Genomic DNA, 25,383 nt, shown 5'->3' on the forward strand with positions numbered 1-25,383 from the left:
AGGCCAGCAGATTGATAGAATGATGGAGGCATTCGCAGTGCGCTGTTGTTTCTGTAATATACACTTTACAGCTTCAGGCTCAGATGAGCACACAGGGGAAACTGTTGTGGGCTGGGCTGTTATGGGTTTCTCAATTGGACAAAAAAATAAAGATAATAAAAAGGGATTTGGTGTAGAGGGAAATTCTTTCTATGAAGTCACTCAAGTCAGTCCATATAGTTATATAATATATCTAGAGGATGGACTGCCACGCCCCCAGCTATTCATTTCAAAGTTGCTCAGTGGCATTTGAAGCACCTGGGAAGAAAGCTCTACTTAATTACAATAGTCTTGAGCACACTAGGGTTTCAGACGGCACGCGCAGTAGCATTTTAGATGCGGAAGTGTTAAGGCTCATTCATAGTCTGGATTTTCGGTGGTGAGGTGACCACCGAACTACAACATGACGTCACGAGCCGCGGTGGAGAGCAAACCACCGCCACCGCTCCAGCCCTCTGTTTTTAATCACTACCTCTAAACATTATTTCAGCTCCGGTGGTCACCTCACCACCGAAAATCCAGACTATGAATGAGCCTTTACTATCCCAGATTTGACCATCAGGCGACTTCACTGTTTCACTGCTTCTACCGTGGTTCTACTTCTGGGGGCTTGAGTCGGTCATCTATGACATCTATGACATATCCAAATTTGGGCAGGTTTCAGCCCAGTCTGATACATTAGTATAAAGCATATTGGAGGGCATACAGTACTGAGGTTAATACTTTAATCAATGTCTTTCATAGAAGTATATCAGCCTACAATAGTCGTCTATCTGTAACATGACTGAAAGGTCCATTTGTTCTTAAAGCTGCAAACCGTAAGTTTCATAGATTCGATCTGATCTCCCGTGGGGTTGGGAGACCAAACTTCTACTGCTCTTCCAAGAGGGATTGTGGTGTAATAGAATATTATGTAATATTACTCGTATGTACCAGTATTATTATATTGTTATTTTATATGTATTAGTGAGTTAGTGTGTATGGAACAGTCACAGGACATGTGGGCTAGCTTATGCTAATGCAGGCCCAGGGCTAATGTATGCCAGAGGGCCTGCCCAGACCATCCATTGTTGTAATGAGATTTGGGGGACAGCTGAGGAGCCAATTACTTTGTGAGCTATCTACTGTATGCACTGTATGCCAGACAGGTGTAGGGAAGCAAACTAGGGCGGACGCGGTTGAAATACACAGCTTTAATCCGTGCATTCGTTTCACTCTGGCACTGCGATAGGACAGATGATGAGTGGAGCGTCGTTCTTCCCAGACTTGTTGTTACAGGGGCTGAAGAACGGGTGGATGGAGTCGCCGAAAGTGTCCATGAACGTGTAAATCAGGACCTTGGCCTCCACATTGTAGAAGGACACCAGTCCCTTGTCACAGTCCACGTAGATGCCGATCCGGGAGGGCCTCAGGCTGAGCGACAGGGTGGTGGAGGGCTCCGTGCGGAAGGCGTAGTCGTTCCGGTCCCGCAGGCTGAGGAACCAGTAGCCGTTGGCGGGACTGACAGTGATCTTGCCCTTGCGATTGACAGACCGACTCGCCACTCCGAGGTCCCAGTCGGTCTTCCCGCCAACCTCCACCTGGAGCAGAAAGATGACATTTACGGTCATATGACGTATGCACACATTTCTTCGGTGGTGGAAAGTAACTAAGGACATGCACTCAAGTATTGTGTACAAAGTTGAGGTATTTTAAAATTTACGTTGCTGGAGTAATTCCAATTTTCAATACTACTTCAATACTTCTACTCGACTACATCTCAGAGACAAATATTGTACTTTTAACTCCACTACAATTATTATTATAACTTTAGTTACTAGTTACTTTGTAGATTTGCATTACCATATATTAATACCACATCAGCCCTATTTAAACTTTGGCTATTTGACGCATTGTGAGCTTGTATCTGCTATTTTCATACATTTTAGACTTATAATGATAAATGCATAATGAGTACTTTTACTTTTGGTACTTTAAGTATATTTTGATTACCAGACTTTGACTTTGCAGCATTGACATTTTACACATTTTTAAAAATGTGAATACCTTTTCTATGTTGTCATTACAATTATTGGAAAACTTTAGTTACTAGTTGATTTACTTTATTTACAGTAGGCTACACCACTGATTGTACAATCAGTATATGCATGTAGAATGGGCTCTATAACTGTTTGGGGAAGCGTACTACTGTACCTACCTCCCAGTAATGTCTTCCAGAGCTGAAGCCCTCGCGGCCGAGAACGCACACCACCCTGTCGAAACGCTCCGGGTTCTCTGGCAGTGCCTGAGTACGGTCACCGCAGTACACGTGTTTACCATCCAGAGATATTATGAGACGTGGATGAGACGTGTTGGGGTCTAAAGTGATGTCAGCTGAGAGAGAGAGAGAGAGAGAGAGAGAGATTTCATAGTTAAATTGATCATCGGCAGATAACTGAGACAATGACTGAATGTCACAAACGCACATGGAACTCCATAAACAAATGCAATCCAACATTCATTCCACACCTCAACCAAGTGATGTGCGTATTCTATTAGTTGTTGTAGCATTTCTATTGATATCATGTTCATCGTTTATGGCAAATGCTGGGAATATTTTATCTGTGGTTCTGGTACAGTATATACGACTGGATTGAATACATGTATTACATTTTGGGTCTGATATGTTTGATATTTATGTTTGATAATATCATAATATAACAATTTAGTTTAGAACTGAATTGAACGTTTACCTGCATAGTCTTGAACCCTCCTGACCTCTGCAGAGGAGAGAGAAAGATGGAAAAGGGTGAAGTTAAAGATTACTAAATTCAATCCATTCCAATCCGCTTTATTCATAGAGCACATAAGACAACAGCGTTGAACGAAAGTCCTATACACTCAGTAGACAAATATAACATATTAAGAGTAAAACAATAAACATGGGTGGAAACAGAGGGTGCAACACAGATACACATTGCCTAATGGAAACAGCAACTCTCTGAATCATCCAGTGAAAGTGAAATTAAACACTAGGCAATCAAATCTATTGGTCAGTGAGAACTTACTTGGATTGGACCTGGTTACTGATTGTTCCGATGGGGACTTGCGACCTGTTCGTAGGAAGGACATGGTATTGTTATTGTTGTCATAATGCTTTTGCTTTTCTTTTTTGTTTATTGCACTGTAAAGCACTTTGAGCTGGATTTCCCCTCCTGTGAGTGCCAAAACTCCGACCTTTGAGCTAATAGCCACATGGCAGCCATGTTGGCATTTTGCATTGAAAAAGCTGGGTGGCCACGGGGTGGCATTTCATTAACTTAATGGCAAGATGGCTGCTGTGTGTGTGTGTGTGTGTGTGTGTGTGTGAATAATATGGTCTATGCTCATTGGTATGGAGAATGCCTGCTTAGTACTGATGGGAGACATTTAATTTTGACCTTGAGGCAGTACTACTTGTCAACCAGTAGGTGTCCTACCTGATCACAGGATCTAAATGCCTCACTGGAAGAGTAGGGAGACCTCCAGCCACTGCTAGTGATGGAGATTAGGGCCATATTTGCCAAATGTATTTGGCCAAATGTGCTGACCTCAGCACTTTTGTGATGACGGCTATGGCTGTTTATAGCCCAAGCCAAGGATTGTTTTTCGTGCAAATCTAATGCTTGCAATGGAGTTTTTTTTGCCACAAATAGCAGATCTACAAGCAGATATACAAGCTCATAGCTTGTAGATCTGCAAAAAAATTAAATCGTGAAAATGTGGCACAAATCTTTGAATATAGAGCGAACGTTTTTAACTCAAATCTTTGCTTCTGGGGGGATCTCTGGAACAACATATTTTCAGATGGGGGTTACATCTAATTCTGGGGCTCCTTGACATCAAATAGTTTGAGAACCACTGACATAGAAACATAGGTTTTTCAGAAAACTGTCAGGATTTAGAAACAAGCTCGCAACATAGAAAATTCTGAAAACTGTGTAAAATCTTTGGAAATTGGCTGTCTCGCTGCCCTTCAGGTGTGTGGACTTACAGATCTCTGGCAGTTTCCTCAGATCCTCCTGGAATCGCTCCATCATCTGCGTAACAGATCTGAGAACCATTCCTGAGGTCAGCTCTGACATCACATGGGTGTCCGACCAATCCTTGGTCACCAGACGGCTGGAGAGCGCAGGGAAAGTCTGCAGGGAGCGATTGGAGACAAGAGATAGTTTGAAGAAAACGTAAAGTCACCACCACCAGTTAGTTACCGTAGAATCATCTATTGTTGCTATTGTCCTATAATACCCTGCCCAGACTGTCCTCCTGGCGAGGGCTCCTCACCGGCAGGTCAGCCAGTAGGATACAACAGCAGTGCAGACAACACACATACATGTGTGTAGGGAGGAATCAATTGGCATAATGACTAAATTGGGGAGAGCCAAAGAAAATTACCTGTTAAACCTGGGAACGCATCTGGGGCATTTTAGATTGTATAGTTGGCTAATAAAAAATGCCAGATACTGTATACTTAAGCTCACAGTGTGTCACTTAATGCCGCGCTGCTGCAAGCTTGTACACCTGCTATTTCTGATCTTCAAAGTGTGAGAACTATACCGATTTAGAAGGCAAGCCGCATTCATAGAATCGGCCTCAGGCCTAAATGGGAAGACGGCTTTCTTAGGAAGGACATACCGCATTACAGCATGAATCTGCCCCACGGGCAATTTCTACAGCAGTTCTTCAGCAGGCTTTTCGCCTGGTGGTGAGATGAAATGAAGCCGAACTCGTCATAGCTTACAATTTACAATTTAGGCATTTAGCAGACGCTCTCAATCCAGAGCGATTTGCAGTAAGCATGCAAGAACAAAAGCATGGTCACCGTGGTTACCTTGAGGAAGAGGACGTAGTCTTCAGACTGAGCGAGCTGTCCCAGTGCAGTGCTCCTCTTCCTCAGGTCATCCAGCTCCTTCTGCAGCTCTCTGAGCAGACTCTGTGCTCTGTGCTCTGCCGAACGCCTCGCCATCTCGATCACCTGACAGTGACAAACACATTACTCATATCATATCGTTTGTTATCATATCGTTTGTTATCATATCAAACACATTACTCATATCATTTGTTTTCACATGGTCGCTGTCGAGCAATCCTTGTATCTTCATATACCCCCCCCCCCACCCCCCATAAATAAATGTGCTATTTTATACACAGTCATAATATGTGTGTGTGGTCAACCAAAAGTAGTGAAAATAGCTGATCTACAAGCTCACAACACATTGCATGGTGACATGTTGAGATAAGATTAAGATAAGCAACAAAAGTACAGTTGAGCTTGTACGTCTTTGTTCCCTTACCATTTGAAAATAAAAATGAGAAATGTCCCTATAATTTCTTGCCCCAAATCTGGACACCAGTTTGAAATGTTAAGTTTGTCTGTGGGTTTTAACTAATAACTACATCCATTGGAAGTTGGAGGCGTCCACTGCGTCCAGTCTACCTGTTCTACCTCTTCTATTAACCCATTCTGAACGGGCACCCATTTTGGTGTCAGCATCATGTTATGCTTTAGCTATTGAAAAATAGCAGATCTACAAGCTCATATCGCGCCACCGAGTGGCGCGATACGAGCTTGTAGGTCTGCTATTTTTGAAAAATCGAAGAGCAACTGACATTTCTAGAATCTGATCTCAGGTCAGAATGGGTTAATCAGACCAGTGTGTGTCCAGTGGAAACCTCGTATGAATCTGATCTCAGGTCAGAATGGGTTAAGAATGTTATATCCTGTGTTCAGAGCTCAACACTATACATGTCGGCACTCGCACATTTTGGGATTCAAATCCTAGATAGGACATGAATGTTATGGATTGTATCTTTATAAAGCAAGGCTTTTGCACACCTACAGGCGACAGGTGCGTAGGATAGGATACAGTGCCCAAAAATGAAAAAGGAACAAACATCCGCACACTGTCTTCAAATGCAGTGACCTACTTTTATTCAGGGAAACGGCAACATTTCGGCCTATGCGGCCTTCATCAGGCTATCTTTATGTATGATAGCCTGATGAAGGCCGCATAGGCCAAAACGTAACTTTAACTTTATCTTTAACTCGACTCGACTTTTTTGTTTTGTTTATCGGAGACAATAAAAAAAAAAAGTATCTTACTATGTAACTTGTACTCTTGCATTTATTTATGAGCTGCTTACCTCCAACACTTCAGACTGGCAGCGTTCCACACTGGTGACGAGTTGTGAAAACACACGGACACTGCCATTCGTCTCTCTCTCCGCACACGCCTGGGTCCAAACAGAAAACGGCGGGTGGTTCAGTAAAGTGTTTTAGTTAACAAACCAGGTGAGCCATTCCAATAGTTGGTGATGGTGATCCCAGTTTACCTGTATGTGCTGCAGAGAAGTCTGTATCTCCTCCACTTTGCCCTCTCGCTCTGAAATCAGATCCCTCAGCTCCACCTCGGTGATACCTAACTGGGACTGCAGGAAAAGATGAAACAATACACATATACAAACCCATATAAACAGGGAAGATTCATATTTCTGTCTGTTCTGGCCTTTCTCTGTATTCCTACAATTCCCATGGTGCATTTCATTGATCCCGGGACTCCCTGATTCATGTTTTTTAAGTTGAGATCATTATTTTGGACAATATCACGTCTGCCAACGTTACTAGCATTGTCACATTCACGTAAACCTTTTAGCTATGTTTCAGAGACACAGACGGTTGCTCAGTGTTACGGCATCGAATGGAATGCAAGCAATGCTATTTTCCCTTTAAAATCCTTTGCCAGACAGCAGTGGCAGAACTTGTTCTATTCCGTCCTTGCATGGTGGACAAGCCAGGTTCATAAAAGCACTATGCTGTTGCATTATGGTGCTAAATTACCCATTAAAGCTTGACATTAAATCACTTTGCACACATGCCCGCAACTGTGGCTCTTACAAGCCTTAGTACATTCATCATCATGAAAATGATGTAGGCTACAGAATATAAATTAACTTAACAAGTTAATTTCATACATTGATGACTGCCTGGCTGCAAAGCACAAATCGTGCATGACAGTGTGCATGCAAGCGCGCACACATGCACGCACTCACGTGCACACACACACACATGTGCCATTCTCTCTTGGCGGGGATAGACATACCTTCTTGATGTGCCATTCTCTCTAAATCTCTGCCCCCCTGACATACCTTCTTGATGTGCCATTCTCTCTAAATCTCTGCCCCCCTGACATACAGTACCTTCTTGATGTGCCATTCTCTCTTGGCGGGGATAGCACTGTGCCCTCGGTGCTCGGCTGTCTCCAGACACACGCTGCACACACACGTCTGGTCTGTACGACAGAAGAACTCCAGTCCCCTCTGGTGCAGGGGACACAGGGGGAGGTGGAGGGAGGCGTCAGAGGGGCCGCTCAACGAGTACCTTGGATAGTGGCCAATAGTATTGTGTATATTAGATGTTGTATTTATTTATTTCAAGGACACAGTTTGATATGCATATTAACCCATTCTGACCTGAGATCAGATTCATACGAGTTTTCCACTGGACACACACTGGTCTGATCAACCCATTCTGACCTGAGATCAGATTCTAAAAATGTCAGTCGTTCTTCGACTATATTTCAATAGCTAAAGCATAACATGATGCCAACACCAAAATGGGTGCCCGGTCAGAATGGGTTAAGCAACAGACCCCCATTTGATATTATCTTTCATCTCTGGTACTACAGAGATCTACAGGTACAATGTAAAAGTGTCTGTATTAATTTAACTACATGTTATCTTGTTAATAGTGTTAATATAATCTTATTAATATAATGTTATATAATCACACAAAACGACATACAAATATAAGTGATTGTACGTGACTCCATGTGTATAATATGGTACATTACAGTGCATTAGTGACTCCATGTGTATAATATGGTACATTACAGTGCATTAGTGGTCCCCTCCTCCTGTTCCCCGTATACATGTCCTGCTACACCTCCACCTCTTCCTTGTTTATTTGCATATTGGAATGAGGTGGGTGTCTTTTGTTATTATCCCTGTATAACAAAATAAGAATTGGAGCTGCAAATTACTTATACAGTGTTTGTTTGACTGCAACATTTCTAGTTATTTAACAGTTTCTGTCCCTTGCTTGTTTAGAGAGGAGTCGATGCACTAAATGAATGCACTAACTAATCTGGAGAGGAGACCATGTATTTTGTGTCATTCTGTCAGAATAAATGGAGATCATCTCCAAAGAGTCCTGGGTCCGTCTACTCTAATTCATTCAACACAATGGATGCAGAGATGGCGACTACAGCGGTTATAAAACTGTCCTAGAATCTTTCCCAAAACGTAAAACAAACAGCCTAGCCCTATAGGGTATCCTGCCCTTTTAAAATGTGGTGAGGGAAGTGTCACCATGTGCAGCATCTGTAACCTCGCTAAAGTCGCATTGGTGTGGTTGACCTTATAAAACGGTTTTGTCAGAAGGGGTCCCTACTATACCGGTGTGGTTTGGGCTTGACTAACACAGTGAAACTCGGCTACTATAACCACAGTTGCTGCAGTGGGTGTGTTATCTTATCTCCCTCATCAAAACTGTCAGGAAATTCCAGTGGAGCCACCTTTTTGTTTACCATTACTGGCAATGAGGTCTTGGCAATCTATTCAATTGTCAATTTTCTTTCTTTGATGATAAATTAGGTGTTAGATCTCAATACCTGCGAGGAGTTGGTGACTCTGAGTAGGGTGGAGGGAGGTCCGTGTGCGTGTAGCTGTAGCTGTTTGTCCGGTCGCGTGGAGACGGGGGTGGGACATCTCCCACCTGGGTCTGTGTTTGGATGGGTGTGGACTGAGGACGGGAGAGGGTTGGAGGAGGCGGTGTCCTGTCGCCTGCAGGCCTCTGCAGGCGCGTCATCAACTCTGCAAGCAGGCCCCCTGCCATCCCCCCCGGCATCCCCCCCGGCATCCCCCCCGGCCTGAGGGAGTGGTGATGTGGATGGTGAGCGCTAGAGTGACCTTCCTCCGCCTCCCTTCCACCTCCACCTCCAACGGCCAGTCCTTCTGCTGTCATGTCGGCCAACTGTTTGAACTGCTCCGTGATCTCCTTCAGGGTCCTGTTGACCTGGAGGTTGGTTGGGGCGACCATATTATAAAAAGATATAAATAAAAAGCCCAAGCCGGACGCTAATCTATAAAAAACGTCTATTTTCGCTACTTTTGGCAATTATTTTGCCATTATTTTTACATTATTGTGGTGAAAACCAGGGCAATTTGGCATTAAATGTTGAAACTCCTCTGTCAGGTGAAAAGAAGGAGCTTGGACTCCTCATACATAGAAGGAAGCATGGGGTCAGTCCACTGCCCCCCCCCCCCCCCCCCAGGTTGGCAGAGGAGATTTAGCACTCAGGATTACATTAGATAATTGACACTGGGTGAAGAAATGGGTGGGATATAGATTTAAGGAAAAAGTACTGTATTTTACTTTACTTGAGTATTTCCAATTTCCAATACTTTTACTTCTATCCCATTACATCTCAGAGGAAAATATTGTACTTTCACTACATTTATTTTGAAACTTTAGTTATTACTATTTTTTACATTCTGATTATTATTGCAAAACATACATTAACCACTTCAGCCCTATATACATTTCGGCCATTTTATATCTACATGCTCACAATGCGTCACAATTACGCATTGTGAGCTTGGGTAGATCTGCTATTTTCAAAAGATTGTTATATATATATATATTTTTTTTTTAATACTGTTTTTATTAGGCATTTTTTGTATGACATCAGAATATTATCGACAATGATGAGTAGTTCTGTTAAATAAAATGAAAAAAATAACAGGCAATGTAAATGTTCCACATACAATACATAATAAAAAAGACATATAAATGTGATAAACAACAAAAAACAGTTAAACAATGAAGATTGTTATACTTTTTAACTTGAAATGGGACATTCTGCATAATGGTACTTTTGGTACTTTTTTTTAATATATATTTTTTATCCCACGATTTTGTAACCCATTTTTCACCCCTGTGTCAATCATCTAATGTGATCCTGGGCTCTACACACCCTCCGCCAACCTGGGGAGAGCAACGGACTTGAACTCATGCTTCCTTCATGCTTGAGTGTCCAAGTTGCTCCTTTACACCTGACAGGGGGGAGTTTCCCTGGTTGGACGTAGCGTGTGGAAGGAACACGTTATTCCAACCAGTTCCTTTCCCCTCCATCAGGCGCCCCGGCTGGCCAGGGGGAGGCAGTTTAGAGACCAGGATTACTGCATGTTTTTGTGAGGGTACCTACCCTAGGGGACACGGGGAGAACATGCAAACTCCACACAGAAAGGCTCTTTTGGTACTTAAGTACATTTTTATGCCAATACTTTTGCACTTTTACGTTCCGTGCATTAAGTGCATTTCGCTTGTAATAGGAGTATTTCTATATTGCTGTATGTTTCCAGTAGCAGCCAGTGCGTACCTGGAGGTCGGGGCGCTTGCGGTAGGCCTCCTTGCAGAGAGGACAGAGGCAGGGCTTGGTGCTGCTGATACCGTCCCAGTAGGAGGAGATGCAGGCCAGGCAGAAGCTGTGTCCGCACGGCGTGGACACCGGGTTGGTGAACACGTCCAGGCAGATGGAGCAGGTGAACTGGTCCTCGCTCAGGAAGGCTGCCGACAGGGCCATGACCTCACCACTTTACCAATGAGCTGTAAGAAAGAAACATTATCATTACATTTATATATTTTTTTTCGTTCTCCATAAATTCATGCCCTATTTCTATACTTTGTTGTGTGTCAGTGTCCTGCGAAAGCAGTAAAATAGCAGATCTACAAGCTCACAACATGACAGCGAGTCAACGTCCTGCTACCAACCTTTTTGAGCGGTGCCAAACCGCTCCAATGTTTGACAATGTTTGTGTATGTCTCTATGTCTGTACAGTATATGTTTGTATGTTTGTAGCACGGCCTCAACAGCTGCAAAACCACTGGGTGACCAACCTTCAAGTGGCGCTGTTGAGCATGCAGCCTTCAAGTGGCGCTGTTGAGCATGCAGCCTTCAAGTGGCGCTGTTGAGCATGCAGCCTTCAAGTGGCGCTGTTGTGCATGCAGCCTTCAAGTGGCGCTGTTGAGCATGCAGCCTTCAAGTGGCGCTGTTGAGCAGCCTAAAGGGCCATTCACACTGAGCACTGTCTTGAGTTAGTAATTTAAAATATATTTTTTAGTTTTTATGCACAATCACATCAAATAATAGTTGATCAACTCACTTGCCTCATCACCCTCTCCGCCTGAACACTGGTCTACTCTTGTTTGCTAAGCAGTATAGTAGCCCAGTATGCCAGGACTTTCACTGTCTTCTCTTCGTCTCAAAATAGCTGTGCTACAAATCACTAGTAGCCAAGGTGTTCAAAACACCTCTTCGAAAGATAAACCCATTACTTTTTCTTTTTTAATATTTTTTGTCCCACGATTTTTGTAACCCATTTTTCACCCCTGTGTCAATCATCCTGTGATGTGACCCTGGGCTCTACACACCCTCTGCCAACCTAGGGAGAGCAACGGACTTAACTCATGCTTCCTTCATGCTTGAGTGTCCAAGTTGCTCCTTTACACCTGACAGGGGGGAGTTTCCCTGGTTGGACGTAGCGCGTGGAAGGAACACGTTATTCCAACCAGTTCCTTTCCCCTCCATCAGGCGTCCCGGCTGGCCAGGGGGAGGCAGTTTAGAGACCAGGATTACTGCATGTTTTTTGTGAGGGTATCTACCCTAGGGGACACGGGGAGAACATGCAAACTCCACACAGAAAGGCCCTTTCGCCAACCCCGCCTTCGGGTATGGGCACTGATGACGCGGAGGAGGAAACACGCCGCTAGCTCCCCTACAGAGCTGTTGTGTGACGTGAGCACAATATTATGTTTTATTAGATATGCCATTAATAACTTATATTATGCTATAACACCTTTAAGTACACACTCTCAGTTACCCGCCGCTGATAGCCTGCTTGTACGAGGCTATCAGGAGCGACCCTAATTAAAACCTTAAAACTATCCTGTATCGCGTTCACAAGCACAAGTTTATGCAGTGTGCGTAAAGTCAAAGCCAGCACGGGAGACTCCCTATGCCTCCCACATGTCCGCTCGTCCCGAGCTCACTTCGTATGAGGTGTCGGGGATTGAGGGATACAGACAGGGGAAGATATATAAACACACTCGCAACTTTTAATCTATGGCTTTTATGAGGCAGAGATTTATAGCTGCTTTTCCACTTTTCCACACAAGGGGTTAAATGTTAGAATACAGTATACATGCGTGGCCAATGTACTTCAACCGGCTCCACTAAGATGTTGAAATATAGCCACTATATGACCTCCTTGGACCGGCACTGTATGCGAGTCTCTCCAGCCTGTCCTCCCTTTCTCCGTCCGTGGAAGGATTGAGGGAGGTCGGAGGCGGGCTGCTATCATTATCATCAAAAAGAACCATTCCTGTACTTGCGGATCGGGGCGCGCCCGGATCCCCATACCTTGCGGATCGGGGCGCGCCCGGATCCCCATACCTTGCGGATCGGGGCGCGCCCGGATCCCCATACCTTGCCGTCTTCCTCCCCACTCTGGGAAAGTGGCTTTTTTACACTGGCAGGCTGTCGCTAAGAATTAAGTTGTTAAATCAAACTAAACTTACCCCACGGAGTGACAGGAAAAACACAAACAAAATAGTGAAAAGATCGGAAGCAGAGGACTCAGAACAGAGTCCTCGGTCAGCCTGCAAAAATTAACAAGCACAACTCCCTATTCTGGTTATCTGGTTGAGTATGAGATAAAGTTTAGAGGCGCGCAAGCAAAAGTCTTCTGGCTGAACAAAGGCAGATTCATACTTTTAACACCTCGGTTTTCAAAAGCATCATGTTTAGAATTACGACCCCATCCAGGCGTGCTTATAGCAAGGGGCACGAGCGATCACGTCCGTGGACACGTATCTGTCCAGCGTGAACGCGTAAAGGGTTCATTCAGTTCATTTCTAGCCAAGGTCAACAGCGTGAACGCGTAAAGCGTTTCTCCAGTTCAATTCTGGGTTACTTCAGTTCATTACTGCTGCTATAGGAGAAACACAATATACAGCGACTCCAATAATGTAATGAATGCATACAGATTTAACCCATGGAGATCTTAGGGGCCACATTAGGGCGTCACTGGTTCGCCACTCACGACACTTTCTCTCTCTCATTCTCTCTTTCTGTCATTCTCTCTAAATGCAACCCTTTACATAAAGGAATGTGACTGAAGTAATGTATCTTTGTACATTGTGCACCTGTAAGTACAGTAGAACTGCCACTGTGTACAGTAAGTGCAGCGTGCATGGTGCACCCCTCTACCATGCTGCACACACACACCATTTCACAACATCAGGAAATTCAGGCTTGACTGCAGAACAGTTAGACTCCATCACTGACCATGAGGACTGTTTAACACACAAATGTGAGCTAAATATGGAATGCGGAAATACGGAAAATCTGCATGTCATCCTGTTAGATAAAGGTCACAATTCAATCATGACACATCCTGACATCCTCACGTTTCCTTGTGAGGCATTTGGGTTTAGTTTTGACTAGACTTTAAATCAATCACACAATCTGTCTGTCTGTCTGTCACAAACCACTCGTCCCGTCAACAGCAAATGTCTTGTGTGTATAATAATATCATAATAATATTAGAATTATTTTGTTGAATGTAATCATAACAGTGCCCTGCCAAAATCATCTGGATGGTTTGCTTCTGCCCATGTCTGTCTCTTTGTTGAATAACGTATTTAACATATTTAACATTTTGGACAGCACATACATGTTAGTAAAGAATGTAGGTCTGCAATTTCCCCATACTATTATTTGTGTCTCTGTAGTAGATCAGCTATTTTCAGCTAAAGACATTTGGTGTAGAGCCCTGGGTTACACCAGTCAAACCAAACAACTTAAACAAGTAGGGTTTAAGACGGTTACATAATGCAATAGACACTCAAACAGTACAGGTGTCATGACTGTATAATTCCATTACTGTGTGACATAACTTCACACGGTGGAACTACGGAGGCGGTAGCGTCCCTTCCCACATGGGAGGCCCTGTTTTGATTCCTGGTTGTTACACATGCACCAGTGTGACACACTACAGTCAGTAAAGCAGTGCAAATTACAAAAACAGGTTGGTGTGTAGGGGGAATGATAAGCTTTGAATAGACAATGATAGGAACTTAAAAAACAAATTAATTATATATAGGCCTGAACTTAAAAAACAAATTAATTATATATAGGCCTATATATATATATATATATATATTATATACACATACATATACACACACACACACACACACACACACACACACACACACACACACACACACACACACACACACACACACACACACACACACACACACGTCGTGTGACTTGAGGGGCGCTCTTATCATCATACATCATCACATACCGGCCAATCACAATTGTTCTCACTTTTCTGTCCTCACTCTTTATCCTCAATTCCGTGGTGCTCAGCCAATCAAATCATCCCTAGGGGGTACATACAAACACACAAAGCTGGGCATAGGAGGTCCCTCTGGAAAGAAATCACACCTGTGTGAAGTGAGGGGCGCTAATATATTAAAGTCTAACTCATGTTGATTGGTGATAAACAAACGGTGCCAACACAAACATTAAACGCCACTAACAATAAAGAGACAATATGACGTAATGAGGCACATTATAACAAAGACAAACATTAAACCTGTGTATAGGTCAAAGAGTAATTCAATTAAATAAAGTAATTCATTAATAAAAGCAAATTAAATGTATTACTTTGTTAATATTACTTCAGCAATGAGGTCTGTCCCATTAACCCTAATTTACACTGAAAATGTGTTGCAACTTGACCTTTTCTGATTATGTTTCTCAAGTGGAGGCCTATGGTATGTAATGGTTCTCTGACTCCTTATTTACTCAAAAGCTCTTAGTAAATTGTTACCATATCAGGTGCATGCAGGCATGTGGCTCCTATGATAGGTACAGTATGATGTAGTCCAAATACAGGATAAGACTTAAATCTAATTTCAATTAAGTAAATGCTACCAAAGATTGATAATGACACTAAGTGGCCACGTTTTGTTTGTTTTGCTTGATAGCAAATTAAGTGATAAGTGGCAACGGTGCTTCTCGGGCTATTAACATTGAACAAATATTGAGCAATATTGACCACTTCGAGACATGCTATCTCACCGTGACTACACGGAAAGATCACACTTGTGTGAAGTGAGTGGTGGTGTGGATGGCCACAAACAACAGCATCCTATGACCATCGATGGCTCAGCCATAGAGAGGGTAACAAGCACAACATTCTTGGGAGTACTGCTGACGGACAACCTGGCCCCCAACAGCAACACCAGGCCCTGCAGTGTCTCTACCCCCTCTCAGCTGAAGAGAGTCGACCTGCCTGTCCCAGCCCTGACCATATTTTATAGAGGCACCATTGAGAGCATTCTTACCTACTGCTTCACCTCCTGGTATGGCAACAGCACAGTTGAGGAGAGAAAACAGCTGGACAGGACGGTTGAACAGCCAGCAAGATCATTGGTACTTCGCTGCCCTCCCTGGCAGACATATACCAGCAGAGATGCATGAGGAGAGCGACTTCCACCCACCCCTCTCACAACCTGCCCTCCCTGGCAGAGAGATCGATGCATGAGGAGAGCGACTACCACCCACCCCTCTCACAGCCTGCCCTCCCTGGCAGACATTATACCAGCAGAGATGCATGAGGAGAGCGACTACCACCCACCCCTCTCACAGCCTGCCCTCCCTGGCAGACATATACCAGCAGAGATGCATGAGGAGAGCGACTACCACCCACCCCTCTCACAGCCTGCCCTCCCTGGCAGACAGTATACCAGCAGAGATGCATGAGGAGAGCGACTACCACCCACCCCTCTCACAACCTGCCCTCCCTGGCAGACAGTATACCAGCAGAGATGCATGAGGAGAGCGACTACCACCCACCCCTCTCACAACCTGCCCTCCCTGGCAGACAGTATACCAGCAGAGATGCATGAGGAGAGCGACTACCACCCACCCCTCTCACAGCCTGCCCTCCCTGGCAGACATATACCAGCAGAGATGCATGAGGAGAGCGACTACCACCCACCCCTCTCACAGCCTGCCCTCCCTGGCAGACATATACCAGCAGAGATGCATGAGGAGAGCGACTACCACCCACCCCTCTCACAGCCTGATCTCCCTTATCCCCTCTGGGAAACGGTACAGGAGCATCAGTGCCAGGATGGAAAGGATGCAGAGCAGTTTCTTTCCCCAGGCGATCAGACTTTTGAACTCTAGTCTCCCTGGTAGATGGACATGAACTCGTGGAGGCATTCCTATGTTAGAGGAGTGATGACAAAACAAATGTTTTGACAAAACAATGTTTTTATTTTATTTATCTGGCTATGCTTTTTTATGAGTTCCTGTAGTTTTGTTGTTGTTTGAGTGTTGTTTTGCAATTGATATATTTATTCTTGTACGAGTCTGTGCTGTCTTTTAACTATGAGAATCATACTTTAGTTTTTTTCCGAAGCTGCAGTTGGACAAAACGACAAATAAAGCAATCTTGAATCTTGGTGCCCTTCATCATGATGAATAATGATGTAAATGTTGGTGTCTGCAAACACATTCACAAACAATCTGCAATCTGGACACTGGACAGACATACAAGCAAAGCCACTCATTGGAACGGTTAGCACCACTCAAAAATAATCTTTTTATGTGTTTATTTATCCATGTGTAGCTCAGAGAATGTACGAAATTGACCCTTGTGTCTGTGACACTGTACAAATGTAACCGTCATGGCTCCATAAGGAACCAAGTGGACCCTCGTGTCTCTATAACTCTGAGACGGTTCAGAGTTATACGACAGTCTCTGAGTTAAATGGACAAAAAGGATGTTACCGTGTAGAAATCAGTGGTTTCCAGTGGTAAGGTTTCATACCTGCAGTGCCAGGCGAGGCGTCCCGCTGAGATTCCAGAGTGAGTGATGAGTATACAATACTTCCAAAAGTTGACGATGATCTCAAAGATGATCTCTCTCTCTCTCTCGCTGTCCCTCTTTTTGTAACTACAGTAGGCCTTGTCTCCCACTTTCTTCCAACTGAATTTCTTCCCCAATCTATTTTTAACAGTGAATTCACCTCTTCCTCTCTGTCTTGTAACGACAGCCTCTCAACTACAGGTGACCCGCCTCTCCACTACTAGCTTAACCAATCCAACCGGCTCTACAGGTGCAGTTGCTCTGGTATGCATTCTCTCTCTCTTTCTCTCTCCCCTCTCTCTGTTGCACAATACATACTCTGCCCCTCTCTACCACCCATTGCAATTCTCTCTCTCTATCTCTCTCTCTTCCTCTGTGTATGTCCACTTACTTTTTAAACTTTTCTCCCAACAGGTCAAGATGTGATAGAGAAGATCTGAAGATGGCCGGACATGAGGAGGAAGAAGCATTTCTGTTCAGTAGACAGACACGGCATTCAATTGATTATTTTAGCCTCAGCTTCAGTGGAATTGAGATGCATTGACACACACCTGCCCCACATTCCACTCTCTCTCTCTCTCTCTCTCTCTCTCTCTCTCTCTCCCTCTCTCGGTGTGTGTGTGTGTGTGTGTGTGTGTGTGTGTGTGTGTGTGTGTGCCACTCCCATTTTCTCCACTTAATGTGTAGGCCCTATTCCATGTATTGTTTCTTAGTCCTATCTCATTAGCAATGCAGCCATTCTTTCCTCTGACTGAAACTGTTCAAGTCCTGTCATTTAAGTCAGTGCTACAGTCTTTTTTTTGGGTCACAATTATGTCAGCCACTAGTGTTTTATGTCAGCCACTCTGAGTGAAAACAAAGGTTCATACAAAGCTTGTCAATCTTTAATATTACGGTGACATAAAATGCATTTTCCACTTTCTTTCAGTCACCCCTAGTAGCCTACCTCCATGTATGCCTTGGGGTGAGCAAAGTACCCCCATTTGAGCAACACTGCTGTAAGTATGTTCCAATTTGATTGCTTGATGGAATACTTTATTATCAGTTTGCAAAGACAACCACGCTTGCCACAGGAGAGTACAGTTCAATGCAAGGTCTGTTAAGAGGATTTAAACCCAAGAAAGCACTTCCTTAAATGAATAGTATCCAATGACTCATTCTCATTGGTTTTGAGCATGGTGCTGCAGTGGCTCAACCACAACGTCGGGACACAAAGGAGCTGAGATCTCTATCAGTTGTCACACTGGATTTGGACCGTCCTTAAATAGTTAATCTTTGTTTTTGAAGGACGTTTAGTTTAGTTTAGAGCGTGTCTGTCTAGACTCTTTATGCTCTAGCTGAGCTCCTGCACTGTCACACCCTAACTACATAATAGTAGTCGTAGTAGTAACTACGAGATCGGCTGATCGGTTTGTTGCTGGATGTATTTAGAACTAGGCAAATAAACAAAACTTTTCAGGTTTGTTTATGGAATAGCTCGCTCTAGATTCAATCTGCTGAGGTTTTATTTATTTTTATTTTACATAACTTTATTTAGAGTTTTTGTCAAATACAAGAGTAACATGACACAACACAACAATACAAGACATCAAATGAAAGTAAGTAAGCTTAACACTACATACAAGACACACACACACACACACACACACACACACACACACACACACACACACACACACACACACACACACACACACACACACACGCATGGTTGCACCATAGCAGCCAGATATACAGAGCATAATACTCAACTATTGACAAACACGGCAAGAAATGGCATCCCCATTTTTTGGAACTTAGCTTGTGTATTCTGTCCGGACTCATGACGGATTTGTTCAAGCTTAGCAATGGAGAGCAACTCTTGAAACATGGAGACGTTGGAGTCTTCCAGGGTATCAGTATATGTTTGATTGAAATATTTATTAACAGTTTGCAGAATTACAGTACATTTCAAGCACAAACTCAATACAAAGACTGTCCGTAGGTGCCCTTTGAGAGCCGTTTTGAAGGAGTCAAGGGATTCACATGTCTTAATGACTGTTGGTAGGGCGTTCAACATTTTGGTGGCATAGGAGCGAAAATAATTTAGTCCCTTGTTTGTGCCGAATCTGGGTTGTACATGGTTTGTTGCACTCCCTCTGGTGTTGTGGGTGTGGACTTCGTTTACATTAAGGAAGTATTTAGACAGGTACATGGGTATCTTGGTGGTGTATCGAATCTTGTGGACCACACCCATTGCAAGATGCTGTGTCGTCGACCCTAAGCCATTCCAGCCTGTCAAAGTGGGCAGGGGAATATGTTTTGCAGCAACCATACCTGCCTTAAGGATCTGATTAGGTTTTAAAATCTTTATTGACTCCCTCTCCTTGGCTTTCAATTATAGTTGAGCTTGACTCTGATGTTGGTGTTGTAGCAATCTGAGAAACCATCAGCAAATAAAGGAAAAACAGCGCCCTCTTTTCCTTTGAATTTGAGTCAACAGTCTGTCTCGAGAGACTAGTGTTGTGTGGTCTTCGTAGTGGTCCCCTTTAAAAGGCTTGATGAATTGAATACAAAGGACCACAATGGAACTTTTTGTTATCCTTACAGCATCAGTGTAGCCTATACATTGTACCACTGTACTATTTTTTTAAACTGTTGATGAAATATTCAATCAATCAAAAACTCTCGACCCCTGGGATGGCCACAAGTGATAAAGACAGTAAAAAATAATGAATTTACTAATTTACTTTAGATTGCATTTAGCACTACATTATACAAACCTGACGATAGTGGCAAAGACCATGAGACCATTGTGGTTGTACCAACCTATTCAGTCAGCTGATTTATTTAACGCAGCAGTCATGACACTAGTCACTAGTACTCACTACTACTAGTACTACTAGTACTACTAGTACTCACTACTCAGGCCTTCATCAGCACCAAATACTGATGAAGGCCTGAGTAGCCGAAACTTGTCTTTGTGTCATGAATGATTGCTGCTGCTGCTGTGGTAAAAAAGATTCACTTTGTGAGTGTGGACAGTTTCTGTTCACTGATAGCTGCGCCCATCAGTCTTTCTCTTAATCAATGTTGCTTTGGTGATTTTATTGGTGGTACGCCTACAGATTTAGCAGGTACAACAATGGGCCATTGATATGCAAGCAGGCTCATTCCTATATGTTAATTCACGATGGTGTGACACTCTGCACTGCGGCAGCTTTCGTAAACTTTGTTGAGATGTGAACTCAAGGGTTGTTTTTAATCGATGCATGTGTGACGTGCGTGCAGCCGTGCACGTTCTCCTGAAAAATAATTTGTGGACGCCGGAGTACTGCGTGCAATGGGCAATGCAACACTGCTCTTTATCAACTGACAGTAGGGCGTGCTCAGCTCGGGATGTTAGTACAGCCCCCATATCTGCTAGGAGAATTTGTCAGAATTTGGTCAGAACTTTATTGAAAGGATCTCTCCTTGAGATGCAGCATCTCATTTTAGAGGGGGTCCTAGTACACACAGGGAAATCATTACATACAGTACAGTGAATAGACAGTACAGTACACAATAGACAATACAAACATGTACAGATATAGTTAGCTTGCTCATCCTCTCCCACCCACTCCCCCATCCCCCCAACTCTTTTTGGACATGACTTGTATAGAGGTCAGAAATAAACGGTGTGAGGTGTGAATACAAGGTCCTGAAGCGGCCAGGAGAGGAGAGGTAACATATCTGAGAGAAAGAGGAGGAGGAGAGGAGGAGGAGGAGAGGAGAGGTAACATATCTGAGAGAAAGAGGAGGAGGAGAGGAGGAGGAGGAGAGGAGAGGTAACATATCTGAGAGAAAGAGGAGGAGGAGAGGAGAGGTAACATATCTGAGAGAAAGAGGAGGAGGAGAGGAGGAGGAGAGGAGGAGAGGAGAGGTAACATATCTGAGAGAAAGAGGAAGATAGTTCCACTCAAACGGGGCTTTGTAGTGGAATGACGTGCGTCCAGATTCAGAAATTATTATTTGGGGAATAGTAAAGTAGGGATGTTGTCATGTTGTGTATGTCTAAGTGAGCATGGGATGTATATAATACTAGTGATTTCAAGTATGGAGGGCAGTTACGGTGCACGCATTTAAAGAGGAATTGGTACCAGTGAAATTGTCTTTTTGCCTTAGGCTGCAGCCAGTCAAGTGAACTGATAAGGAATGGTTCTGTATGGACAGTTGGACACTTCAGCATAAATCTGCATAGGGAGTTATGTAAGAGTGCATTTAATACAGAGAGGTTTGAGAATGGTTTCTGTAGTGTTCTGATAGACAATGTCGGCATAATCTACAATGGGAAGTATTACTTGGTTAATTATTCTTTTTTCACTTCAAATAAGAAACAATTGATCGAAGGTTATATTAGTGAGCACAAACCGCCGTATGTTTTTTTATGGTAATATCGATATGAGATTTAAAGGAAAGTTCAGGATCAAGCATGATACCAAGGTATTTAAATGAGTCTACTTTCTCCAGACGAGAACCATCATCAAACTTAAATCAATAGATCAGAGGAGCTTGCACTACTACGTGAGTGGCCGAACAGCATGCTGCAGGACTTATTTTTATTCAATAAAAGCTTGTTGCCCTTGAAGCCATTTTTGGACCAGATTGAAATCAGACTGTAAGAAATGTTGAAACAGCACAACTGTATGGCATAGATAAGCACATGGAGAGAAACCAACATAGCGCGTGGTGTCTCCCACAGTACTGCCACTGCAGCCCGATAGCCTGCAGTCACTGTCCAGCCAGCGCAACATATTTTGCCCTCTCATTAAGTTAAGGGAAATGTGTTTTGTATGTTGTTTGCCATGGTGGAACGTTTGCTGTGAGGAACAGGCAAATATCTGACAGAACATCCACAGATGTAGTGGCTGTCTGTACAAAGATCTCATGCGTTCATGCTGAAAATGTGCTGCCAGGCCAGTGAGGCCACACATTAACATGAAGTTTTACATGGGGCTGGGCGCACACAGAACACACCCGGTAAGTGCTATGCTAGCCATTCATATACTCACAACAGAACGGCAGCAGGTTTCACCCCAGATACCAGCTAGCAATGAGCAATGTCTCCTTTAATAAATAATCTGAAGACTAGCTCTTTCAGAGCCACAATGTACAATTGTATTCATGTGCATCTCAGGATCCACATGGGAAGTGGCCAGCGGGAACCAAGTGGGTCCAATTTGGACCTCAACCTTACCGTTTGTCCAAGCTGTCCATGACCGGATGGCTGCCCAGTAAGACACTCTGCTGGTCATCAGGTTATTGGCTTAGGAATGGGACAAAACAAAAATAATCCATGAATTCAAGGCTTCATGGGGTGTGAACTTGATAGAAAATATAAGTCATGTTTTGGGTGAACTACTCCTTTAAGAAAAGGCATTAAAGCACGTACAGGTATGGGTAAGAGAAAAAACTAATAGTAGGCCTAATGAATGATATTAAAGGAAGGATCAAAAAGGTCCAGCAGATAGCAATCTACTGGGGCCTGGAAAGGAGCAGGTTGTACTGCAGAAACAACGACTTCCCTGGCCCACTGCACTACTGTTAAGCAGTGGTTCCCAAACTGGGAGCTGTGACCAGCAGGGGGGTCCCCAAATGATTTTGGGGGGTCCCCAGATGATTAGCCTAATGTGCAAAATTGTTTCCTCGTTCAACAGTAGACAAACCAACATACAGTAGAAGTGTATACAGGGTATCTGCACATTTCTAAAGTTACAATATTTTAAAGGGCCTGATTCACTTAAGAGTGTTTACGCCTATTACACATATTTGACTGTAAAGGAATTTACGCACTTCGTTTTGTTAGTAGTTTGATTCATTAATGTTTTTCTGTCAGTTTTGCGGGAGGTCGATTCTTTCTCAAGTCTGCTCAGAGGCTCACTTACACTTGACAAAAGCTTGCGTATGTAGAATGCCTTATTCTTCATGCCAAATTGGCAAATATTACGTTATTATGTTAAGAGGCAAACATTGTGAAAATAGCCGATCTATCTACAAGCTCACAATAGTTAGACTATTCTCACAATATCCATGGGTGGAACTGGAACCAAGTCAAACGAAATGTACTGTAAGTGCTGCAGGTTCCCAGGTCCCAACCATCAAATATGAGATCTCTGTATCTGTCTGTCCTTGGATGTCCATACATGGATATATGTATATTCTAGCATCAAAAATTGTGAAAATAGCACAATGTGGTTTTGAATATTGATATAGTCAGTAATGTATCCCATATTATAGCCACAATATCGATAAGGAGGTATTTTGTATAACATATTGTAATATTTGATTTTACCTGGAGGTCTAACCCTAAACCTAACCCTCATCATTAGGAAGTTAGGAACTATAGTGATCCTGGATGGTATTTATGATGCCGTTGGCCAGCACAGCCATCTTGCCAGCTAAAGTCTTTACTCCGTGTTTGAAATCTGCAACATCTTTGGGGGATGGGAGCATTCTGTCGAAGCCCGATGGCTCTGAGGTCTGGTGACTGCCAGTATCAAACAAGTCAGAAGAGCTGATTGAAGTACTGCTGGACATGGCCTCCAGTCGTGCCTTTACATCATAGTCAGCGCTGCTATCCCGGCCAAAGAACATGTCGGAGGAGATGGACTTTGCGTTGGCGAACTTCTGCCTAGCATCGCTCGACTCGGCCACAGTCGCTGATACCTCATCTTTCTTTCTGGTGGGAAGCCTGTATCCGATTGGCTGTGTACTAAATTTGGTGATCTGCTCTTTGGGATCCTCTTTCTCCAGGGGCCAGGAGGACACGAAGGAGGCAGTACCGCCCTCCGAGTCCCACTGAGATTCAAAACTGTCTCGCTTCACTGCAAATGGGTTGTCCTTAGGATGATAATTAGTTGGACCAGGGGTATTTGTAGGCTCAAACATGCTCAGTTTGGAGCGAGACGAGGATTTGGCACCAATAGGAGTCTCTTGTTCAATCACCCGTACTTCCGACATCACAGAGTGAGACACGGCACTCCTGTTGCCGAACCCTATGCCCAGCCTCTCAGCCTGCTCTCTCTTCTGTCCTCCCATGCTCTTGATCTTCCTCTCCTGCATCTTCCTGTCAATCTCCAGCTCTTTGTAGGCCAAACGCATGGAAGGCACAATGGATTCCTCTGCCTGTTCCTTAGCTTCGGCGACAGGCTCTTCTCGAAGCTTCTCAGCTGCCTGAGCTTGTTTCTCCACCTCGGTGAAGCTCTTGCTGCATACCTTCTGGGCACCCAGACCCTTCTTTGCACCAAGACCTTTTTTAGCAACCATGGGCTTCTTGCCAATAGTAATGTAGGGTTTCACATCGATGGTGGCTTTAAATGGTGTGCTCAGTCCATCAATGCTGGGTGATTCCTCTGATTGAGGGTTTGTGGTATAATGGTGTGTGGTTGTTGCCTCTGCCAGCAGGGGTGGAGAGACAAAGGTTTGACCATTATGCTCTGATACGGTGGTAGGTGCCATGTTCCAATCATTAGGCTGTGAGTGCTCGGCAAAGAAGTCTTCTTCCTCTTTCTTCTCAGAGGCTGTGGCTGCATTTGGAGCATTACCAACAGATGAGTTGATCCATAGTTCTGTGCCATATTTAGACAAAGCGTCAATGGCTTTCTGACTAATCCTTTCCCGATACATCTGGGCTGCACGGCTATTATATTTGGCTTTGGTGTCATTTGTTGTGCAGTCATGTTGGCGAAAGAAGGCAGTTGCATTGGCATTGCCTCCAACTTGCATGCATCTAAGCTGGAACCAAGTCCAGTTGGAGTCTAACCCAGTGGATCTGACAAAACTGATGTGCACTCCAAGCGAACGGTGAATCCCAGAGCAGTCAATGCACAAGAACACTCCATATGGAATACTGACCCAACTGGGATTCTTGGCGTGACATTCAAAGCATTCCTTGTTTGCTGGAATAGATCTTAGTCTGTTGAATATCGTAGGGACTACAGTAGCATTTGGTTCTGTAGCCATCTTGCCTAAATGTCTATTTTCATTAGGTTTATTTCAGTTGGTGCTCTCATATGTGTGTTGATGTCTGAAATACCATTATATAGGCTGATCTATGGTCTGACATTGCATACCAAACACAAACTGCATAACAACGCCAATTTGCGCAGAAGTTCTTACACATTTATACACTTTCAGGCCAAAACAGTTCCAAAGCTAAGACAAGTTAACTGTAGGTGATCTGATGAAACACGAAACCGCAATGCAAAACTCGAAAAACATTTCCTTACAAATGAAATGTAACACATTGGTTTGTCGCTTTGTGAGTCCTTCGCAAGAGGAAGAACAAATTGACAA

The 25,383-nt window shown here is 43.7% G+C and overlaps 2 protein-coding genes across 2 annotated transcripts; both read right to left on the reverse strand.

Moving 5' to 3' along the window:
• Window positions 1–1,189: 1,189 nt before the first annotated feature.
• btr01 (bloodthirsty-related gene family, member 1) lies at window positions 1,190–17,295 on the reverse strand. Its single transcript, XM_083765107.1, has 12 exons — window positions 17,032–17,295; window positions 10,497–10,723; window positions 8,727–9,130; window positions 7,255–7,435; window positions 6,391–6,486; window positions 6,202–6,291; window positions 4,889–5,032; window positions 4,052–4,199; window positions 3,087–3,131; window positions 2,772–2,798; window positions 2,237–2,412; window positions 1,190–1,619 (listed from the first exon to the last, which is right to left on the reverse strand). Exons 2-12 carry the CDS (start codon window positions 10,698–10,700, stop codon window positions 1,251–1,253), a joined length of 1,884 nt encoding a protein of 627 aa, XP_083621233.1. The 5' UTR covers window positions 10,701–10,723; window positions 17,032–17,295; the 3' UTR covers window positions 1,190–1,250.
• A 6,126-nt stretch (window positions 17,296–23,421) lies between these two features.
• LOC310858469 (ADP-ribosylation factor GTPase-activating protein 2-like) lies at window positions 23,422–25,050 on the reverse strand (the record flags this gene model as incomplete). Its single annotated transcript, XM_083764590.1, has 1 exon — window positions 23,422–25,050. One exon carries the CDS (start codon window positions 25,048–25,050, stop codon window positions 23,422–23,424), a length of 1,629 nt encoding a protein of 542 aa, XP_083620716.1.
• Window positions 25,051–25,383: the final 333 nt, after the last annotated feature.

The sequence above is a fragment of the Protomyctophum parallelum genome (assembly GCF_964188405.1).
Source record: "Protomyctophum parallelum genome assembly, chromosome: 5".
In the NCBI taxonomy this organism is placed as follows: Eukaryota; Metazoa; Chordata; class Actinopteri; order Myctophiformes; family Myctophidae; genus Protomyctophum; species Protomyctophum parallelum.

Coding starts and splice junctions, on each gene's coding strand:
- btr01 (XM_083765107.1), bottom strand. CDS start 10,700: ATGGCCCTGTCGGCAGCCTTCCTGAGCGAGGACCAGTTCACCTGCTCC. Junction 6,487..7,254: donor GAGAATGGCACATCAAGAAG/GTACTGTATGTC, acceptor CTTTTCCTGCAG/TCCCAGTTAGGTATCACCGA. Junction 5,033..6,201: donor GCCAGTCTGAAGTGTTGGAG/GTAAGCAGCTCA, acceptor TGTCACTGTCAG/GTGATCGAGATGGCGAGGCG.